This window comes from Macaca thibetana, chromosome 11, assembly GCF_024542745.1.
Source record: "Macaca thibetana thibetana isolate TM-01 chromosome 11, ASM2454274v1, whole genome shotgun sequence".
NCBI lineage: Eukaryota > Metazoa > Chordata > Mammalia > Primates > Cercopithecidae > Macaca > Macaca thibetana.
In genome coordinates this window covers 32495302-32512522 of record NC_065588.1, presented here as the reverse complement: position 1 = coordinate 32512522, position 17221 = coordinate 32495302, and the positions used below count along the sequence as shown (strand labels likewise).

At 38.5% G+C, this 17221-nt stretch overlaps 1 protein-coding gene across 1 annotated transcript in view; it reads right to left on the bottom strand.

Annotated features, from left to right (window-relative positions):
• FGD4 (FYVE, RhoGEF and PH domain containing 4) overlaps nt 1-17221 on the bottom strand; it is a 263589-nt gene that overhangs the window by 77977 nt on the left and 168391 nt on the right. The window contains 1 exon segment of the mRNA XM_050748560.1: nt 6749-6904. Within this exon segment, the coding sequence (XP_050604517.1) occupies nt 6749-6904 (156 nt within the window).

Here is a 17221-nt window from a genome sequence, read left to right as displayed (position 1 = left end):
TCAAAAACACATGAAAGAACCCTACCTATGAAAGCACTTTGTACTTGCACAAGATTAACATATATGAGACATCTATTTTTAAGATAACCATATAATATCTATGTGAAATTTTGTGGCAGGATACAAAGTTTCAAAATGCAAGAATGCCCTTCATCTGCCCCTTTATTCAGCCGTCCTTGGCTCTTCTACAAGGCCCTGTGAAGAACTGGATCTTACCGACCCAGATAAGACTTTTGTATTATATATAAGGAAGAAAGGAATAACAATCAGAATAAAAAAACTCGGGCACAGTGTCTCATGCCTGTAAGCCTAGCACTTTGGGAGGTCGAGACAGGTGGCTCACCTGAGGTCAGGAGTTCAAGACCAGCCTGGACAACATGGCAAAACCCTGACTCTACTAAAAATACAAAAATTAGTTGGGCGTGGTGGCAAATGCCTGTAGTCCCAGCTACTTGGGAGGCTGAGGCAGGAGAATCGCTTGAACCCGGGAGGTGGAGGTTGCTGTGAGTTGAGATTGTGCCACTACACTCCAGCCTGGGCAATGAGAGCAAAACTCCATCTCAAAAAAAAATAATAATAAATAAATAAATAAATAAGTAAATAAATAAATAAAATAAAATAAACTACTATGCACTATTAACTAAAAGACCTAACAACTCAAAGGATATAGACAGGAAAAACTGTGTTCACACTCACTTATTAGTATTTCAGGGAAATACAAATTAAATCCATAAGCTGATACTATTTCAGACAAATCAGATTGACTACAATTTGAGCATTTCTTTTTATTTTTTTTCTTTTTTTTTGAGACAGAGTCTCACCCTCTCGCCCAGGCTGGAGTACAATGGCGCGATCTCAGCTCACTGCAACCTCCGCCTCCTGGGTTCAAGCAATTCTGCCGCCTCCAACTCCCGAATAGTTGGGATTACAGGTGCACACCCCCATGACTGGCTAATTTTTTCTATCTTTAGTAGAGATGGGGTTTCACCATGTTGGCCAGGCTGGTCTCGAACTCCTGACCTCGTGATCCACCCACCTCGGCCTCCCAAAGTGCTGGGATTACAAGTGTGAGCCACCATGCCTGGCTTGACTAGAATTTTAAATCTGACAATACCACGTATCAGTAAAGATATCAAGTAATGTGAACACAACATTTTTGATGAGAGTATAAATTTATAAAACCACTAAGAATTCAGCATTCAAAAAATATATATCCTAGAACAATCCTCATACCTCTATATAGGGTGTTTCATTTTTTCATTAATTAAATGAATATTTATTGAATATCCACTAGGTTCTAGGCACTTGAGCCTATGAATGAGCAAAGGAAAAATAAACAAAAAAAATCAAGTAAATCATTTATCGGAAGGAGGTAAGTGCTAGAAAAAAACGTGGTGAGGGCTAAAAGAACAAGATCAATACGATCCAGGGTGTGGGAAGTCAAAGGGAGAGCAGATTTCAGTCTTAAACAGGGTGTTCAAAGTTAGGCCTCCGTGAAAAGTCAGGATTTGAGTAAGCCTTGAAGCGGAAGGAATTGTTTGGGGAAGGGCTTTCCAGCAGGTGGAATGAGAGCCAGGGACACCTGGGGTCTGGAGGCCAGCAGGACTGGAGCAGAACGAGCATGTGGACAAAAGTAGTGCATAGCGAGGCCTGAGAAAGTAGACTCTGGACCACTTATTTTGACTTTGCATGAAATGAGAAGTCCCTGCAGGGTTCTGAGCTGAAATGTAACATGATATAACTTAACTTTCAGCAGGATCACTCTGGGAGCTGTGTTGAGAATGTAGAGGAGGAACAGGGGAGAAGCAGGGTGGACAATTAAGCAGATATTGTAGAAATTCAGGCAAGAGATCACAGTGCTTAGGAAAAGGCAGTGAGAAATACTTGGATTCTAGGTATATTTTTAAAGTAGATTTCCTGGTAAGATTAAGTGAGACATATTAGAGAAAGAGAGAGGAGGCAAGGATGACTCTGAAGCCTTGGGTCTCAACTGCCAGAAGGATGGAATGGTGGTCAAGTGACATAGCAGGCAAAGCAATTTTTGGAGAGGAGAATAGCAGTTCAGTTTCATACATGTGAAGTTTGAGATCTCTATTAGACTATAAATAAGTTGGGTTTTATTACACCCAAATTTACAGATGTAAATAGGAAAAAAAATTGATTATTCAAAGTGATTATCTAGAATGAAAAGAAACTAATTGCCAGTTTAAGTCAGTAGTCTTCAATTACTCTTCTTTTTAAAAACAGAAACAACAAAAGCTGGCTATGTATAAATGCATTATAATATTACACTTTTAAAAGAATGGATCATTATACATAGACTTTTACTTTAGAAGCTAATGAATAGGTTTAAGTACTCTATATTTATGTAAGTTACTCAAACAACAATGTGGCTCTTTAAAGCATTTAATGATTGAGACATTATGTGACAATTTGCACTTTATAAAAATAATCAGGAATTACGGAGGATGTTCTGGATAAAAGCTGTTAAGAGAAAAAGAACTATTAACTTTAATTACTAAAGGAGTTATTTTGAGTCACTGTCTAGCATGGTAGGAAACAGGCCAGTATTAAAAGTGGTGAACAAGAAGAAAGACTTATGCTGGAGGTTGCTCAGTAATTTGTTTGACTATTAGGATTGGTATGAAGTGAATAAGCCATTGTTTCCAAGGCCTTAGGGTATTTTCTGAGGCTAAGGCAAAACAAGCTCTAATTATGAAACAAATCCATTTCGAAATCTACGTATTTCAATTTGGATCCAAATGCGAGTTTATCCAATCTCTAATCTAAAATTTATCTTTCTTTCTGCTGATTTTGAAACACCATGCAAAGGGCTGCCATTCTGGTCGTTCCTTTTTCAGGTTTAAAATAAAACTTAGCTCATTCACCTTTTAAAAACCTACAAATAATTCTTCAAAAATATTTACTTACTGGTAATTAATAAACATAAACCATATATTGTTCCAGAGACATTACTACATAATCACCACTAATAAAGATGTGCAATACTTTCCCCTTTTAAAATTATCACAATAGGCCGGGCATGGTGGCTCATGCCTGTAATCCCAGCACTTTGGGAGGCCAAGGCAGGCAGATCACCTGAGGTGAGGAGTTCGAGACCAGTCTTGCCAACATGGTAAAACCCGATCTCTACCAAAAAATACAAAAATTAGCTGGGCGTTGTGGTGCATGCCTGTAGTCCAGCAACTGGGGAGGCTGAGGCAGGAGAATCACTTAAACCTGCGAGGTGGAGGCTGCAGTGAGCCGAGATTGCACCACTGCACTCCAGCCTGGGTGACAAAACAAAACCATCTCTCTCAAAAAAAAAAAAAAAAAAATCCCACAATAAATTATAACTATAATCTTCTTAGCAATCTACGTAAGGGAAAAAAAGATATAATTATGTGCTTATTTTTATCTAGATCAGAGTTTTGCAAATGCAGCAACTGATATTATAGTTTGTATGAATTCTTAGTTGTGGACTGTCCCGTGCATTGCAGGATATAGAGCAACTTTACCCTCCACTCACCAGCTGCAAGTAGCAACTCCTACAAGCAGTGTCAAGCAGAAATGTCCCCAGATACTACCAATGTCCTATTGTTGGGAGAGGATATGCAAGTGTGGGCAAAACTGTCTCTGCTTGAGAACTACTCACCTAGAATAAGAGTCCTAAATTAAACTAAAACAACATAGTGTTGTGGGTAGCAACTATCCGGGGCTGGTGGCATGGGCAGTAAAGGAATTCACCAAGACAGGTAGGTAGAGAAAGGCATATTTATTAGACAAAATACGAAAATACACTGCAAGAAAGCAACAGGCAGATCAGCAAGAGAGGAGCTGACTACAAAGAGACAAAGGTGTCCTGGGGATTTTACAGCATGGTGCTGGAGGGGGCTACATGCAGTACCGATGATGCCAAGGTTGCAGTGAGCTAATTTCCATTTTTCTATCAGCCACGTGTCTGGTGATAAGTCAGTGCAGGAAGATTGTGAGTTATTTGCACAGGAGGGCTACGTGCCTTGGACCAGGAAGAAAGGCAGACTTAACAGTTTATCAGCTTTTTGTTTCTGCTTTCCCCTGCTCCTGCCAGCCTGACTCCCCTTCCCTTGTTAGGACCCCACACAGTGACCTTGAAGCCCCAGCAACCTCACCATTCACAACTTGTAAGGGATTTGCAGTGAGGCAGGAACAAAGGTGTCAGGGTGATAATTCCTTGCTCCACACAGTAGGTCCCTATTAGCACCCCCTTCTCTTCTCTGCCTCAGTCACCCAAATGTTAGGAGAAATTAAAATTAGCTCTCTCCACTAAACAAACACTCATTATTGGGTACTGTTGATTGAATTACTGACCAATCTATGTAGCAGCTCATCTGACAATACTAAGATGTAGCCTCATTTCAGGGACGTTGGTCGCTACATGGCACATGTTCAAAGTTTTAAACAATAGCAGAAACAAAGGGGAAGAAATGTAGCAATATAGCAGTATTATTGAAGACTGGTTATGTACTATGTGAGCGGACACATAGGCAGAAAAAACTGAGCTGATGAGTAAAATATACAGCAGTTTAGGTTGTAAAGAATGAGAAAAAATAAAGTTCGTATGGAGTGCTATGGTCTGAGTGTTCGTTTGTGTCCCAAAATACATGTTGACATCCTCATTCCCAAGGTGACAATATGAAGAGGTGGGGCCTTTGGGAGGTGATTAGGTCATGAGGACTGAGCTCTCATTAATCAAATTAGTGCCACTGAAAAGAAGCCCCAGAAAGAGCTCCCACCCCTTCCACCCTGTGAGGTTATAGTGAAAAGATGGCCATCTACAGACCAGAAAGCAGGCCCTCATTACACCCTGAATCTGATTTTGGACCCATCTGTGGACCAGAAAGCAAGCCCTCATCAGACCCTGAATCTGATCTTGGACTTCATACCACAGAACTGTGAGAACTACATTTCCGTTGTTTATAAGCTACCAATTTATGGTATTTTGTTACAGCAGCCTGAACAGACTACAGCATAGGGAAATATAAAAGGACAGGGTGAAAGGTGGGGTTAAAACTTTAGCCATGGGTATCAGGGAAAGGCCAAACACCACTTGAACGTATTTTGAAAAAGAAGTATAAAGTACTCTGTGATTTGTTTAATATCTGCAAATATTCCCTTTAGTTAGAAAAGTATATATATATAATTAGCCCATATTTAAGATAGGAAGTAAATATGTATTTAAATAACTATACAGAGGTTTTAATATAACCACAAAACAGCAAAAGCAAGGTTAGTGTTGTCTACTTAAAAAGGGGATTATTTTGGCACATGCAGCTCAGGAAGGACACTCTTATTATATCTCTCAATACACTGACTTTGGAAAACAATGAAGTATTGCAGTGCATCTTCAAAAATAAAGGCTTTTTAAGTCACGAAATTCTTCCTTTGATCAGGAAAGTTACATCAACTAGAATTGTATTCATTATTAATATTCTTACCTCACGCTGGATCTTTGTCAACTCGGGTCTAATGGGTGAAATGGAATTTCATATTTTGGAAATAAAAAGGCTCAAATCATGATCAAAAAAAGTCATATGCTTATATTCACATCAATGCTATAAGGGAGCAGTATAGTCAAAAGAAATGGTTGTAAGATCATGAATAGGCTACTCATCCGAATCATCAATTATCTGACCTTGCTTGATAGTGATATTCCATATCACCACAAATATAACTGTAGTGAGAACAAGACAAATATCCCATAATCTAGAAGATTCATTTTAAACTTGTTCTAAAATTTTTTTTCAGAAATCCTTAAAACATACAACTTTAAGGAATAACACCACTTATTTTATAATGTATGCTCTAGAATACATTTTTCTTTGCAAGAACAGGAAAGAGACCTAAGTAAACACAAAATACGCAAAAACAGAAATTGATTTTTCCCAACTGCAGTAACTCTGACAATGCCCAGTATTGTTTCTCATATCTGTTTAGCATTCATTATAAATGAAAATCTATAAGGAAGAAACTACACATTAAACCACAGGGTAGCTTAGCTTTTGTGTTCCATTTCAAAAGGCCTTGCTCCCTATCATCAAAACTGTAATTTTTTGCTTCTCAAAGTTAATACCAAGTTCACTGGAAATTTATTTGTAAAAGGAAATGGTCACTGAAAAAAATCATTCAAGCTTCCTACCATTATGGCTTTTTCTTTACCCTCACTGGCCACAGAATCCTGAATGAAGGGCTGCTACTGTTCCTTTCTGTGGCTGAAACAATACCTCCACAGAAAGTGGAAGTATAAAAATACTATCAGGTGTTTTCAGGCCCCACCTCCTTAATATTTTCAAGTCATGTTCTTGGTAAGTACATGAAGTGCTGTTTTAGAATTATGTTTCACAAATGCTGACATCTAGCAAATCATTTCTTTCTAACAGTAGCTCCAAACACATTTATTACACAGACAGTAGTAAGTCCCTGTGCTAGGTCAGCCATAATAAAGAGATCACAGTTCCATTAAGATGACATGCAAAGAATTTCAGCGACATGAAAAGATCCATAATAGAGAAATGTATGTTGTTTCAGGAGCAGAGCAAATAGCAACCTCTGCCTGAGAAGATGCACACATGGACTATTCTCTAAAAAATAATGTACCCAATTGCTTCCTTCTAGCTTAAAACACTTTCTTTGTGGCCATCATTTTTCTGGTTAGCCTTCTTTGATCAACAAAGTACCCACCCTGATCACAAACCCTCAATGAACATACCTTGTGGCTTTGGACTTGCAGCTGAGTGTTTCGCTGGCCTGTTCCCATTTATTCCCTGAGCCTCTTCTTCAGATACATTCTCACCAACCAGTGTGGTTGTGCTGCTTATGGAGCAAGGCGGAATTAAAGCGATCTTTGGACAGGTACTGCTGCTACCTGCAAGAGTTCAGAAAGAAAGGGCAGGTAAGTATGGAGGCATAGCACAATGCTGTCTTATAAGTCAAATTTCTCCTGACCCCATAAAACAAAAACAGTCATCGTTATAGGACTAAGCACAGAAATATTTTTCCCACATGGACTGGCCTTGACAAAGAGTTTTCCTGGGAACTATCTCATTCCATGTGCTTTAGCAATCTTATAATGGATGTTGACAGAAGACTGTTATACACAGGCCTCCTCTCCTTGCAGGGCCACAGAAAGGGCAGAACGCAGCTGCTACAATGTAGGCGAAGGAAAGGACGGAATTAATCCGTTAAAAGCCTTCCTTTTTAGTGTTAGGTCTGTGGCTAGTCATAGAGCAACTCAAAAGAACAAAGGAGGAAAGCCCAACGTGACAGCTGACCTAAAGACTCTAGAAGAATGGCTCGATTAGAAACGAACAAATACACGCACGCGCCCACGTCCACACACACCCTCGTGCCCACTAGGCTTACTCAGACTCCACATCAGCATCCATGACATACTTTAACAGTGACCCATGTTTTCCAAAGAAGGGATGGCAAGATTATACAGATAACAGGGTCACATTTACATAGAACTAAAAAAAACCCAAAATGTTCTTTAAAATCACACAAATACATCATAAACCATAGACGAAAAGATTAAATTTTTGTTCACATTCTGGTATAAAAAATTATATGTTGAATTTCAGAGACTTTTAAAGAAGTCATGTGTCAGTGTTCTCTCTTTATTATGCATATTAGATTTCCTTCTTTTCTGGTTGACATGGTGATATTAAGATGACTGACTCTGCTTCAGAGAAAATAAAATTTCTACCAGGAAATTCACTATAATTGAACCAAACAATGCAATTTAAGGAATTATCATTTGGTTAAGAAACAAAGCGTTTCATTTTTATAGAATCCAAATATCTCAAAGAGAACTCTTAGAGATTTTTTAAGCCTTAATTATTGAAAACAAGAGAAGCTATTTTTAAAAAACCCAATCAACTTTGTTGAGTAAAAAAAACCACCTCTCTTAATCCAATTCATTATTAAACAATACTGATTAAAAACCACGTGGTGGCTCATGCCTGTAATCCTAGCACACTGGGAGGCCAAGGCAGGTGGATCACCTGAGGTCAGGAGTTCAAGACCAGCCTGGCCAACATAGTGAAACCCCGTCTCTACTAAAAATACAAAAATTAGCCGGGTGTGGTGATGGGCGCATGTAATCCCAGCTACTTGGGAGGCTGAGACAGGAGAATCACCTGAACCCGGGACAAGGGGGAGGTTGCGGCGTGCCGAGATCGCACCACTGCACTCCAGCCTGGGCGACGAGAGTGAAACTCCGTCTCAAAAATAAATAAATAAATAAACAACCAAAAAAAACCACCTTTGTGCTTTATTTTCTGTTGCTCTCCTTAAAATTTATCTTAGTAAAACAGATTTTGGAAAATATCAAGAGTTCCAAGTACCTTCTCAACAGGTCTTTCAGAGCCGATACCAAAACAGAAATTAAATGACACTAGGAGTTTGAGACCAGCCTGGGCAACATAATGAGACCTTGTCTTTACTTAAAAAAAAAAAAAAAAAATTAGCTGGGCATGGTGGTGCATGTTTGTGGTCCCAGCTACTGGGGAGGTTGAGGTGAGAGGATCTCTTGAGCCCAGGAAATTGAGGCTGCAGTCAGCTATAATCACACCACTACACTCCAGCCTGGTAAACAGAGGGAGACCTTATAACTTTGAGAAAAGAAAAAAAAAAGCTGGGGTGGGAGGGGTGGTACTCATTAGACACCCTTCTGCTAAAATGGTTTATCAGCGAGATTAAGCATTGTTTAGTAAAATATAACAAGAATTTAGAAAGCAAAAGTAATGAAGGATTATTTGACAGATCATTATTAAAATTATAAAAAGGCCGGGTGCAGTGGCTCACGCCACTCAACACTTTGTGAGGCTGAGGCAGGCAGATCATTTAAGCCCAGGAGCTTGAGACCAACGAGGCAGCCACGGCAAAATCCTGTCTCTTAAAAAAATCCAAAAAAAAAAAAAAATTAACTGGGTGTGGAGGCATACATCCGTAGTGTCAGCTACTTAGAAGGCTGAGGTGGGAGGATGGCTTAAACCTGGGAGTTTGAGGCCACAGTGAGCCGTGATCACACCATTGCACTGCACTCCAAACTGAGTGACAAGCGAGACACCATCTCAAATAAAATTATAAACAGAAGAAAAACAGTTCAAACCTTTAAATGTGTAAGCTCACCTATCTTCTTGGAAAAAAGTATGTGAAATAGGCAAAATATATCCCTAAAATCCACAACACATCATGCAACTACTTGGCCTTTTTGGGGGAAAATCTGGATGGTTTTCACAGTGACACTAAGAATGGCTTAAAGGCCACCTTTGAGCCTGCTAAAGGCCACCTGCCGGGGACTTGTGAAGGATGCCTGTACAGGCCCACACAGTGCAGAGCCACAGCTCAACTACAAACTCAAGGAAGAAACTAATGTAATTGTAAATTGAGACCCTGAGACATCATCAATTTATAAGAGAAAGCAGCAACAATACTATTCAAAGGGGGCAGTTAATGGCTTAAATGAGAAAACGAATTACACTGAGTCTTTTTAAAAAGGTCATCACTATTACACATTAAAATATGAAAAAAGTTTGACAGTCTATTTAGAAATAAAACATGTCTTACCTAAATATTAATGTGAATGAAAACTAGGCACTAATTTCTAGACAGCAAACGTTCAGGGTATGGTAGGTTTTGCAAGTGTCATGTTTATAGAGAATATCTCTCATGAATTTGCCAAAATGCGTGCAATAAGAGATCAACTGTGCATCTATTTTTAAAATAAGTTCATCAAAAGTCATGATTACACATCTTTTGCCAGAGGCAATTAGATCAACATTTCAGAACATTGTTTATTAAAACAAGTCTCTAAACTTCAGCCACTATCACAAAGCATGAAAACATGGTGAAGGACACAGAGAACATTTACATTTTTAAACATTTGTTTAAAAAAACAAAAAGGCAATGACAAATACATAGAGATCATATGTAGCTGCAAGGCTAAAAATACTATTAATAATTATTTGATTCCCATACAATAATAATGGGAGACTTCAACACCCCACTGTCAACATTAGACAGATCAACGAGACAGAAAGTTAACAAGGATATCCAGGAATTGAACTCATCTCTGCACCAAGCGGACCTAATAGACATCTACAGAACTCTCCACCCCAAATCAACAGAATATACATTCTTTTCAGCACTACATCGCACTTATTCCAAAATTGACCACATAATTGGAAGTAAAGCACTCCTCAGCAAATGTACAAGAACAGAAATTATAACAAACTGTCTCTCAGACCACAGTGCAATCAAACTAGAACTCAGGACTAAGAAACTCAATCAAAACCGCTCAACTACTTGGAAACTGAACAACCTGCTCCTGAATGACTACTGGGTACATAACAAAATGAAGGCAGAAATAAAGATGTTCTTTGAAACCAATGAGAACAAAGATACAACATACCAGAATCTCTGGGACACATTTAAAGCAGTGTGTAGAGGGAAATTTATAGCACTAAAGGCCCACAAAAGAAAGCTGGAAAAATCTAAAATTGACACTCTAACATCACAATTAAAAGAACTAGAGAAGCAAGAGCAAACACATTCAAAAGCTAGCAGAAGGCAAGAAATAACTAAGATCAGAGCAGAACTGAAAGAGATAGAGACACAAAAAACCCTCCAAAAAAATCAATGAATCCAGGAGTTGGTTTTTTGTAAAGATCAACAAAATTGATAGACCGCTAGCAAGACTAATAAAGAAGAAAAGAGAGAAGAATCAAATCGACGCAATTAAAAATGATAAAGGGGATATCACCACCGACCCCACAGAAATACAAACTACCATCAGAGAATACTATAAACACCTCTACGCAAAAAAACTAGAAAATCTAGAAGAAATGGACAATTTCCGGAACACTTACACTCTTCCAAGACTAAACCAGGAAGAAGTTGAATCCCTGAATAGACCAATAGCAGGCTCTGAAATTGAGGCAATAATTAATAGCCTACCAACCAAAAAAAGTCCAGGACCAGATGGATTCACAGCTGAATTCTACCAGAGGTACAAGGAGGAGTTGGTACCATTCCTTCTGAAACTATTCCAATCAACAGAAAAAGAGGGAATCCTCCCTAACTCATTTTATGAGGCCAACACATCATCCTTGATACCAAAGCCTGGCAGAGACACAACAAAAAAAGAGAATTTTAGACCAATATCCCCTGATGAACACTGATGCAAAAATCCTCAATAAAATACTGGCAGACCGGATTCAGCAGCACATCAAAAAGCTTATCCACCATGATCAAGGGCTTCATCCCTGGGATGCAAGGCTGGTTCAACATACGCAAATCAATAAACATAATCCAGCATATAAACAGAACCAAAGACAAAAACCACATGATTATCTCAATAGATGCAGAAAAGGCCTTTGAAAAAATTCAACAGCCCTTCATGCTAAAAAACTCTTAATAAATTTGGTATTGATGGAACGTATCTCAAAATAATAAGAGCTATTTATGACAAACCCACAGCCAATATCATACTGAATGGGCAAAAACTGGAAGCATTCCCTTTGAAAACTGGCACAGGACAGGGATGCCCTCTCTCACCACTCCTATTCAACATAGTGTTGGAAGTTCTGGCTAGGGCAATCAGGCAAGAGAAAGAAATCAAGGGTATTCAGTTAGGAAAAGAAGAAGTCAAATTGTCCCTGTTTGCAGATGACATAATTGTATATTTAGAAAACCCCATCATCTCAGCCCAAAATCTCCTTAAGCTGATAAGCAACTTCAGCAAAGTCTCAGGATACAAAATTAATGTGCAAAAATCACAAGCATTCTTATACACCAGTAACAGACAAACAGAGAACCAAATCATGAATGAACTTCCATTCACAATAGCTTCAAAGAGAATAAAATACCTAGGAATCCAACTTACAAGGGATGTAAAGGACCTCGTCAAGGAGAACTACAAACCACTGCTCAGTGAAATAAAAGAGGACACAAACAAATGGAAGAACATACCATACTCAGGGATAGGAAGAATCGATATCGTGAAAATGGCCATATTGCCCAAGGTGATTTATAGATTCAATGCCATCCCCATCAAGCTACCAATGAGTTTCTTCACAGAATTGGAAAAAACTGCTTTAAAGTTCATATGGAACCAAAAAAGAGCCCGCATCTCCAAGACAATCCTAAGTCAAAAGAACAAAGCTGAAGGCATCATGCTACCTGACTTCAAACTATACTACAAGGCTACAGTAACCAAAACAGCATGGTACTGGTACCAAAACAGAGATATAGACCAATGGAACAGAACAGAGCCCTCAGAAATAATACCATACATCTACAGCCATCTGATCTTTGACAAACCTGAGAAAAACAAGAAATGGGGAAAGGATTCCCTATTAAATAAATGGTGCTGGGAAAATTGGCTAGCTATAAGTAGAAAGCTGAAACTGGATCCTTTCCTTACTCCTTATATGAAAATTAATTCAAGATGGATTAGAGACTTAAATGTTAGACCTAAAACCATAAAAACCCTAGAAGAAAACCTAGGTAATACCATTCAGGACATAGGCATAGGCAAGGACTTCATGTCTAAAACACCAAAAGCAATGGCAACAAAAGCCAAAATTGACTAATGGGATCTAATTAAACTAAACAGCTTCTGCACAGCAAAAGAAACTACCATCGGAGTGAACAGGTAACCTACAGAATGGGAGAAAATTTTTGGAATCTACTCATCTGACAAAGGGCTAATATCCAGAATCTACAAAGAACTCAAACAAATTTACAAGAAAAAAACAACCCCGTCAAAAAGTGGGCAAAGGATATGAACAGACATTTCTCAAAAGAAGACATGCATACAGCCAACAGACACATGAAAAAATGCTCGTCATCACTGGCCATCAGAGAAATGCAAATCAAAACCACAATGAGATACCATCTCACGCCAGTTAGAATGGCAATCATTAAAAAGTCAGGAAACAACAGGTGCTGGAGAGGATGTGGAGAAATAGGAACACCTTTACACTGTTGGTGGGATTGTAAACTAGTTCAACCATTATGGAAAACAGTATGGCGATTCCTCAAGGATCTAGAACTAGAAGTACCATATGACCCAGCAATCCCATTACTGGGTATATACCCAAAGGATTATAAATCATGCTGCTATAAAGACACATGCACACGTATGTTCATTGCAGCACTATTCACAATAGCAAAGACTTGGAATCAACCCAAATGTCCATCAGTGACAGACTGGATTAAGAAAATGTGGCACATACACACCATGGAATACTATGCAGCCATAAAAAAAGGATGAGTTTGTGTAGGGACATGGATGCAGCTGGAAACCATCATTCTCAGCAAACTATCGCAAGAACAGAAAACCAAACATCACATGTTCTCACTCATAGGTGAGAACACTCACTCATAGGTGAACAATGAGATCACTTGGACTCGGGAAGGGGAACATCACACACCGGGGCCTATTATGGGGAGGGGGGAGCGGGGGAGGGATTGCATTGGGAGTTATACCTGATGTAAATTACTGGTTGATGGGTGCTGACGAGTTGATGGGTGCAGCACAGCAACATGGCACAAGTATACATATGTAACAAACCTGCACGTTATGCACATGTACCCTAGAACTTAAAGTATAATAATAAAAAAAATGAAAAAAAAAGAAAGATAGGACTTTGTAATATTATAGTACATTCCACAGATATTTAGCCAAATAAAATTGATGTTGAGGGAGAAAAAAAAAAAGAAGTAGGGAGTATCATGGCTACTAAAGGCTGAGGTGGGGTGGGGGTGGGGAGGGAGGGAATGAGGAGTTGTTGATGGAAGGGTGCAAAGTTTCAGGTAGAAAGGAGAAACATATTTTGAGATCTACCACACAGCAGGATGACTATAATCTATAATAATATGTTATGTATTTCAAAGTAAGAGAGTAAATTTCAAGTGTCTCCCCATAAAAAATGGTGAGCAAGATGACAAATATGTAATTAGCTTGATTTAATCATGCCACTTTGTATATATATATCAAAACATAACATTGTGCCCCCAAAATGATAGAATTATAGTTTGTGAATCAAAATAACATTAATACGTTTTAAATAAAAATAAATACATAAATACATAAAAACCTAAAGAAAAATAAAGTATATGGTGGAATGAAGAACCCAAGCCAAGAGGATCCAAATAGCTAGCATACAAATCTCAACAATACATTAAACAGGAAATGCATTATTTAGACTATGTCACACATTATTATGTATTTTAATATTTTTCTGCTAAAGCAGATTTGTTCAGTGTCTGGTACTATACATGAAAATCAAACTAAAGTAACTACAACATTATTCTCATCCTCAACACTCTAGAGCTAAAGTATGCCACCACATTCCGTCTCTTTTCAGCCAGGGTTTAAAGTACATAGATGCTATGTTCTGTTAACCTTTTTCAGCAGGTTGATGCCTTTTGGGAATCGTTGGTTTCCTAAGACAAGACGTGTGGGGCTTTGGGAATATTTTAATTAAATATAAAGTCACAGATAAAAAATAATAATAATTATTATTATTTGACCCTTTACAGGAAAAAATGTACGGACCACTGGTATAGGTTAAACAAATCATGGTAAAAGAAGTTTGCCTAAAAGAAGCACCCTTTCATTAAACACTTCATCTGCTAACATCTTGGATAATAGCAACAAAAAATGAAACTTTTTGCTTGTTTATGACTGACTTAGCCTACTCATATTTGGAAACAGTCCTTATTTGGGTGCCAGTTGCATAACAGGGAATTGAAACCAAAATTGTAACCAGATGGTCCTCTCATTTAAGACGTTTTACATTAACTCTAGAGGTTCTTTGACTAGAAATTACAGTATCAAGAAGAACCAGTAGGGCTGATTTATAATTATAAATAGTTATCTTAGACACAGCTATAACAAATTACAGTACGTTAGTTAGCATGGGGAAGGAGAGGTATATGATTTAAATACTGTCTCCTCTTGAGGGCTGGTCATCTTTTTAGCCACTTTTTAGTACTAACCCATTTTGTACTCTGACCTTGGGTTGCTGACCTATGCTTGCTGGGTTGTAATACCTACAGGAATTCCTAGACATATGCTAACTGCAAATATTCTCAATTGGCCTCAGTGTTGACTGCATGTAGCTCCCTCGTTCCATCTGCAGAGGTTGCCACTATAGCTTAACTTTCCTTTATCTGTCTTTTTTGGCATTTCAATAGTCATGCACTAAGTCATGCTTTTGTGTGGTAGATATGCCCTATGATTAGGTTAAGGTGACTTTTGGCTACTATTTGCAAGACTCTGTTATAGGCTGTTATATTATATTTTACCAAATCATTCTTGAATTATTCTTTTGCATTTTAAGTTTGGACCCTCTCTTTGGCTATCCATTGCAAAGTCCACTCAGTTCTCTGATTCTTCGGGCCTGACCTCTTGCCACAGCGTCCATGAGCGCAGATCACATCATTACACGGTCTTGCTTACAGTCTGGTTATACTGTTTCATCCATCCATGCACTGGGTCTCTAGCCCAGGAGATCTCAATGGAGTCCACCCTTTGGGATAAGGATCTCTTGGATTTAAGAGGGAAGACACAGTTTTCTAGGGTAGACGATCTTTATGGGAGCATATTGTCCATTAGGATAAACATACTTTAAAAAACCAAAACCCACTTTATTTGCAATTAGTTTTCACTGTCTCCTTAGTGTACTACAACCTGTGAGAATTACTTAGATTTGTCTTGCATGACTTTTGGCACCATGGATGGTACTTTTGAAGAACACGGTCAGGTATTTTGTAGAATGTCCCTCAAATTGGGTTTCTCTGTTATTTTCTCATTATGAGACTGTGGTTATGGGTTTGGGGGAAGAATATCACAGAGGCAATGCACCCATCTCACTTTATTATATTAATATCACTGCATGATAGCAATATGATTATCATGTGATGTTAACCCTGGTCGGCTGATGAGGTGGCATCTTCCAGGTTTCTCCACTGTAAAACATTATAAAACGTTACTCAACAGTCTTCTATCATAACTCCCAAAACTCCCCCATTTGTCCCACAGATTGCAGATTACATCTCCCATATGATAGCTAAAACACCTAGATTAAGAGATCAATTGCCTTTTTTTAAAAAAAGTCATTAAGGTTATAAAACTCACAGTTTACAACTCTCTTGCTAAGGGGAACGAATCCAAAGCCAGGAAATTCATTTGAGTGTTATTTCAAACAGCTCCCCAAACTTCTAAACCTGAATAACAAATTTTCTAGAAACATAATTATCAAGCCACAAAGGTTCTTCAAAAAGAAAATCTGATGAAGAGTTAAAGAAAGTTCCTTGAACCCAGGAACTGCACTTCTAGGACTCTCATCTACGCTAACAGCCCTGAACACGTAAAGGTAAATATAACACTATAGAACATATGCAGCAGATTGGGAAGATTTCTGAAATATTAATAATTGAGAGGTCTCCAAGACATTATTAAACTATAGACTATGTACAATATCTCAGTTTTTAAAAAGAATAAGATATAGACAAATGTATAGAAATGTACTGAAAGAGAGGGAAGATAACACACCAAATGTAACTTTGGGAATTGCAGATGGAGGTGAGGTGAGAGAATGAATGAGAATTTTCATATTTTGGTCTCTAATTAGCTGTATCACTTAAATCTTTTATGATAAAAATGTATTTATATATTACTCATATTTTTAAAAATCTATGAAAGTCACAAAGTATACATACCACAGAGACTTTTAAAAAAGCATATCCCTGCTGGGCACGGTGGTGCATGCCTGTAATCCCAACACTTTGCGAGGCGGGCAGATCACCTGAGGTCAGGAGTTCAAGACCAGCCTGGGAAACATGGTGAAACCTTGTTTCTACTAAAAATACAAAAAGTAGCTGGGCATGATAGTGGGTACCTGTAATCTCAGCTACTCAGGAGACTGAGGTGGGAGAATTGCTTGAACCTGGGAGGCGGAGGTTGCAGTGAGCCGAGATTGTGCCACTGCACTCCAGTCTGGGTGACAGAGTGAGACTCCATCTTGGGGGGGGGGGGAAAGCATATCACTTACATTTGTACATCCATGTTCACAGCAGCATTAATTCACAAGAGTCAAAAAGTAGAAGCAGGCCCGGAGCAGTGGCTCACACCTGTAATCCCAACACTTTGGGAGGCTGTGTCGTCTAC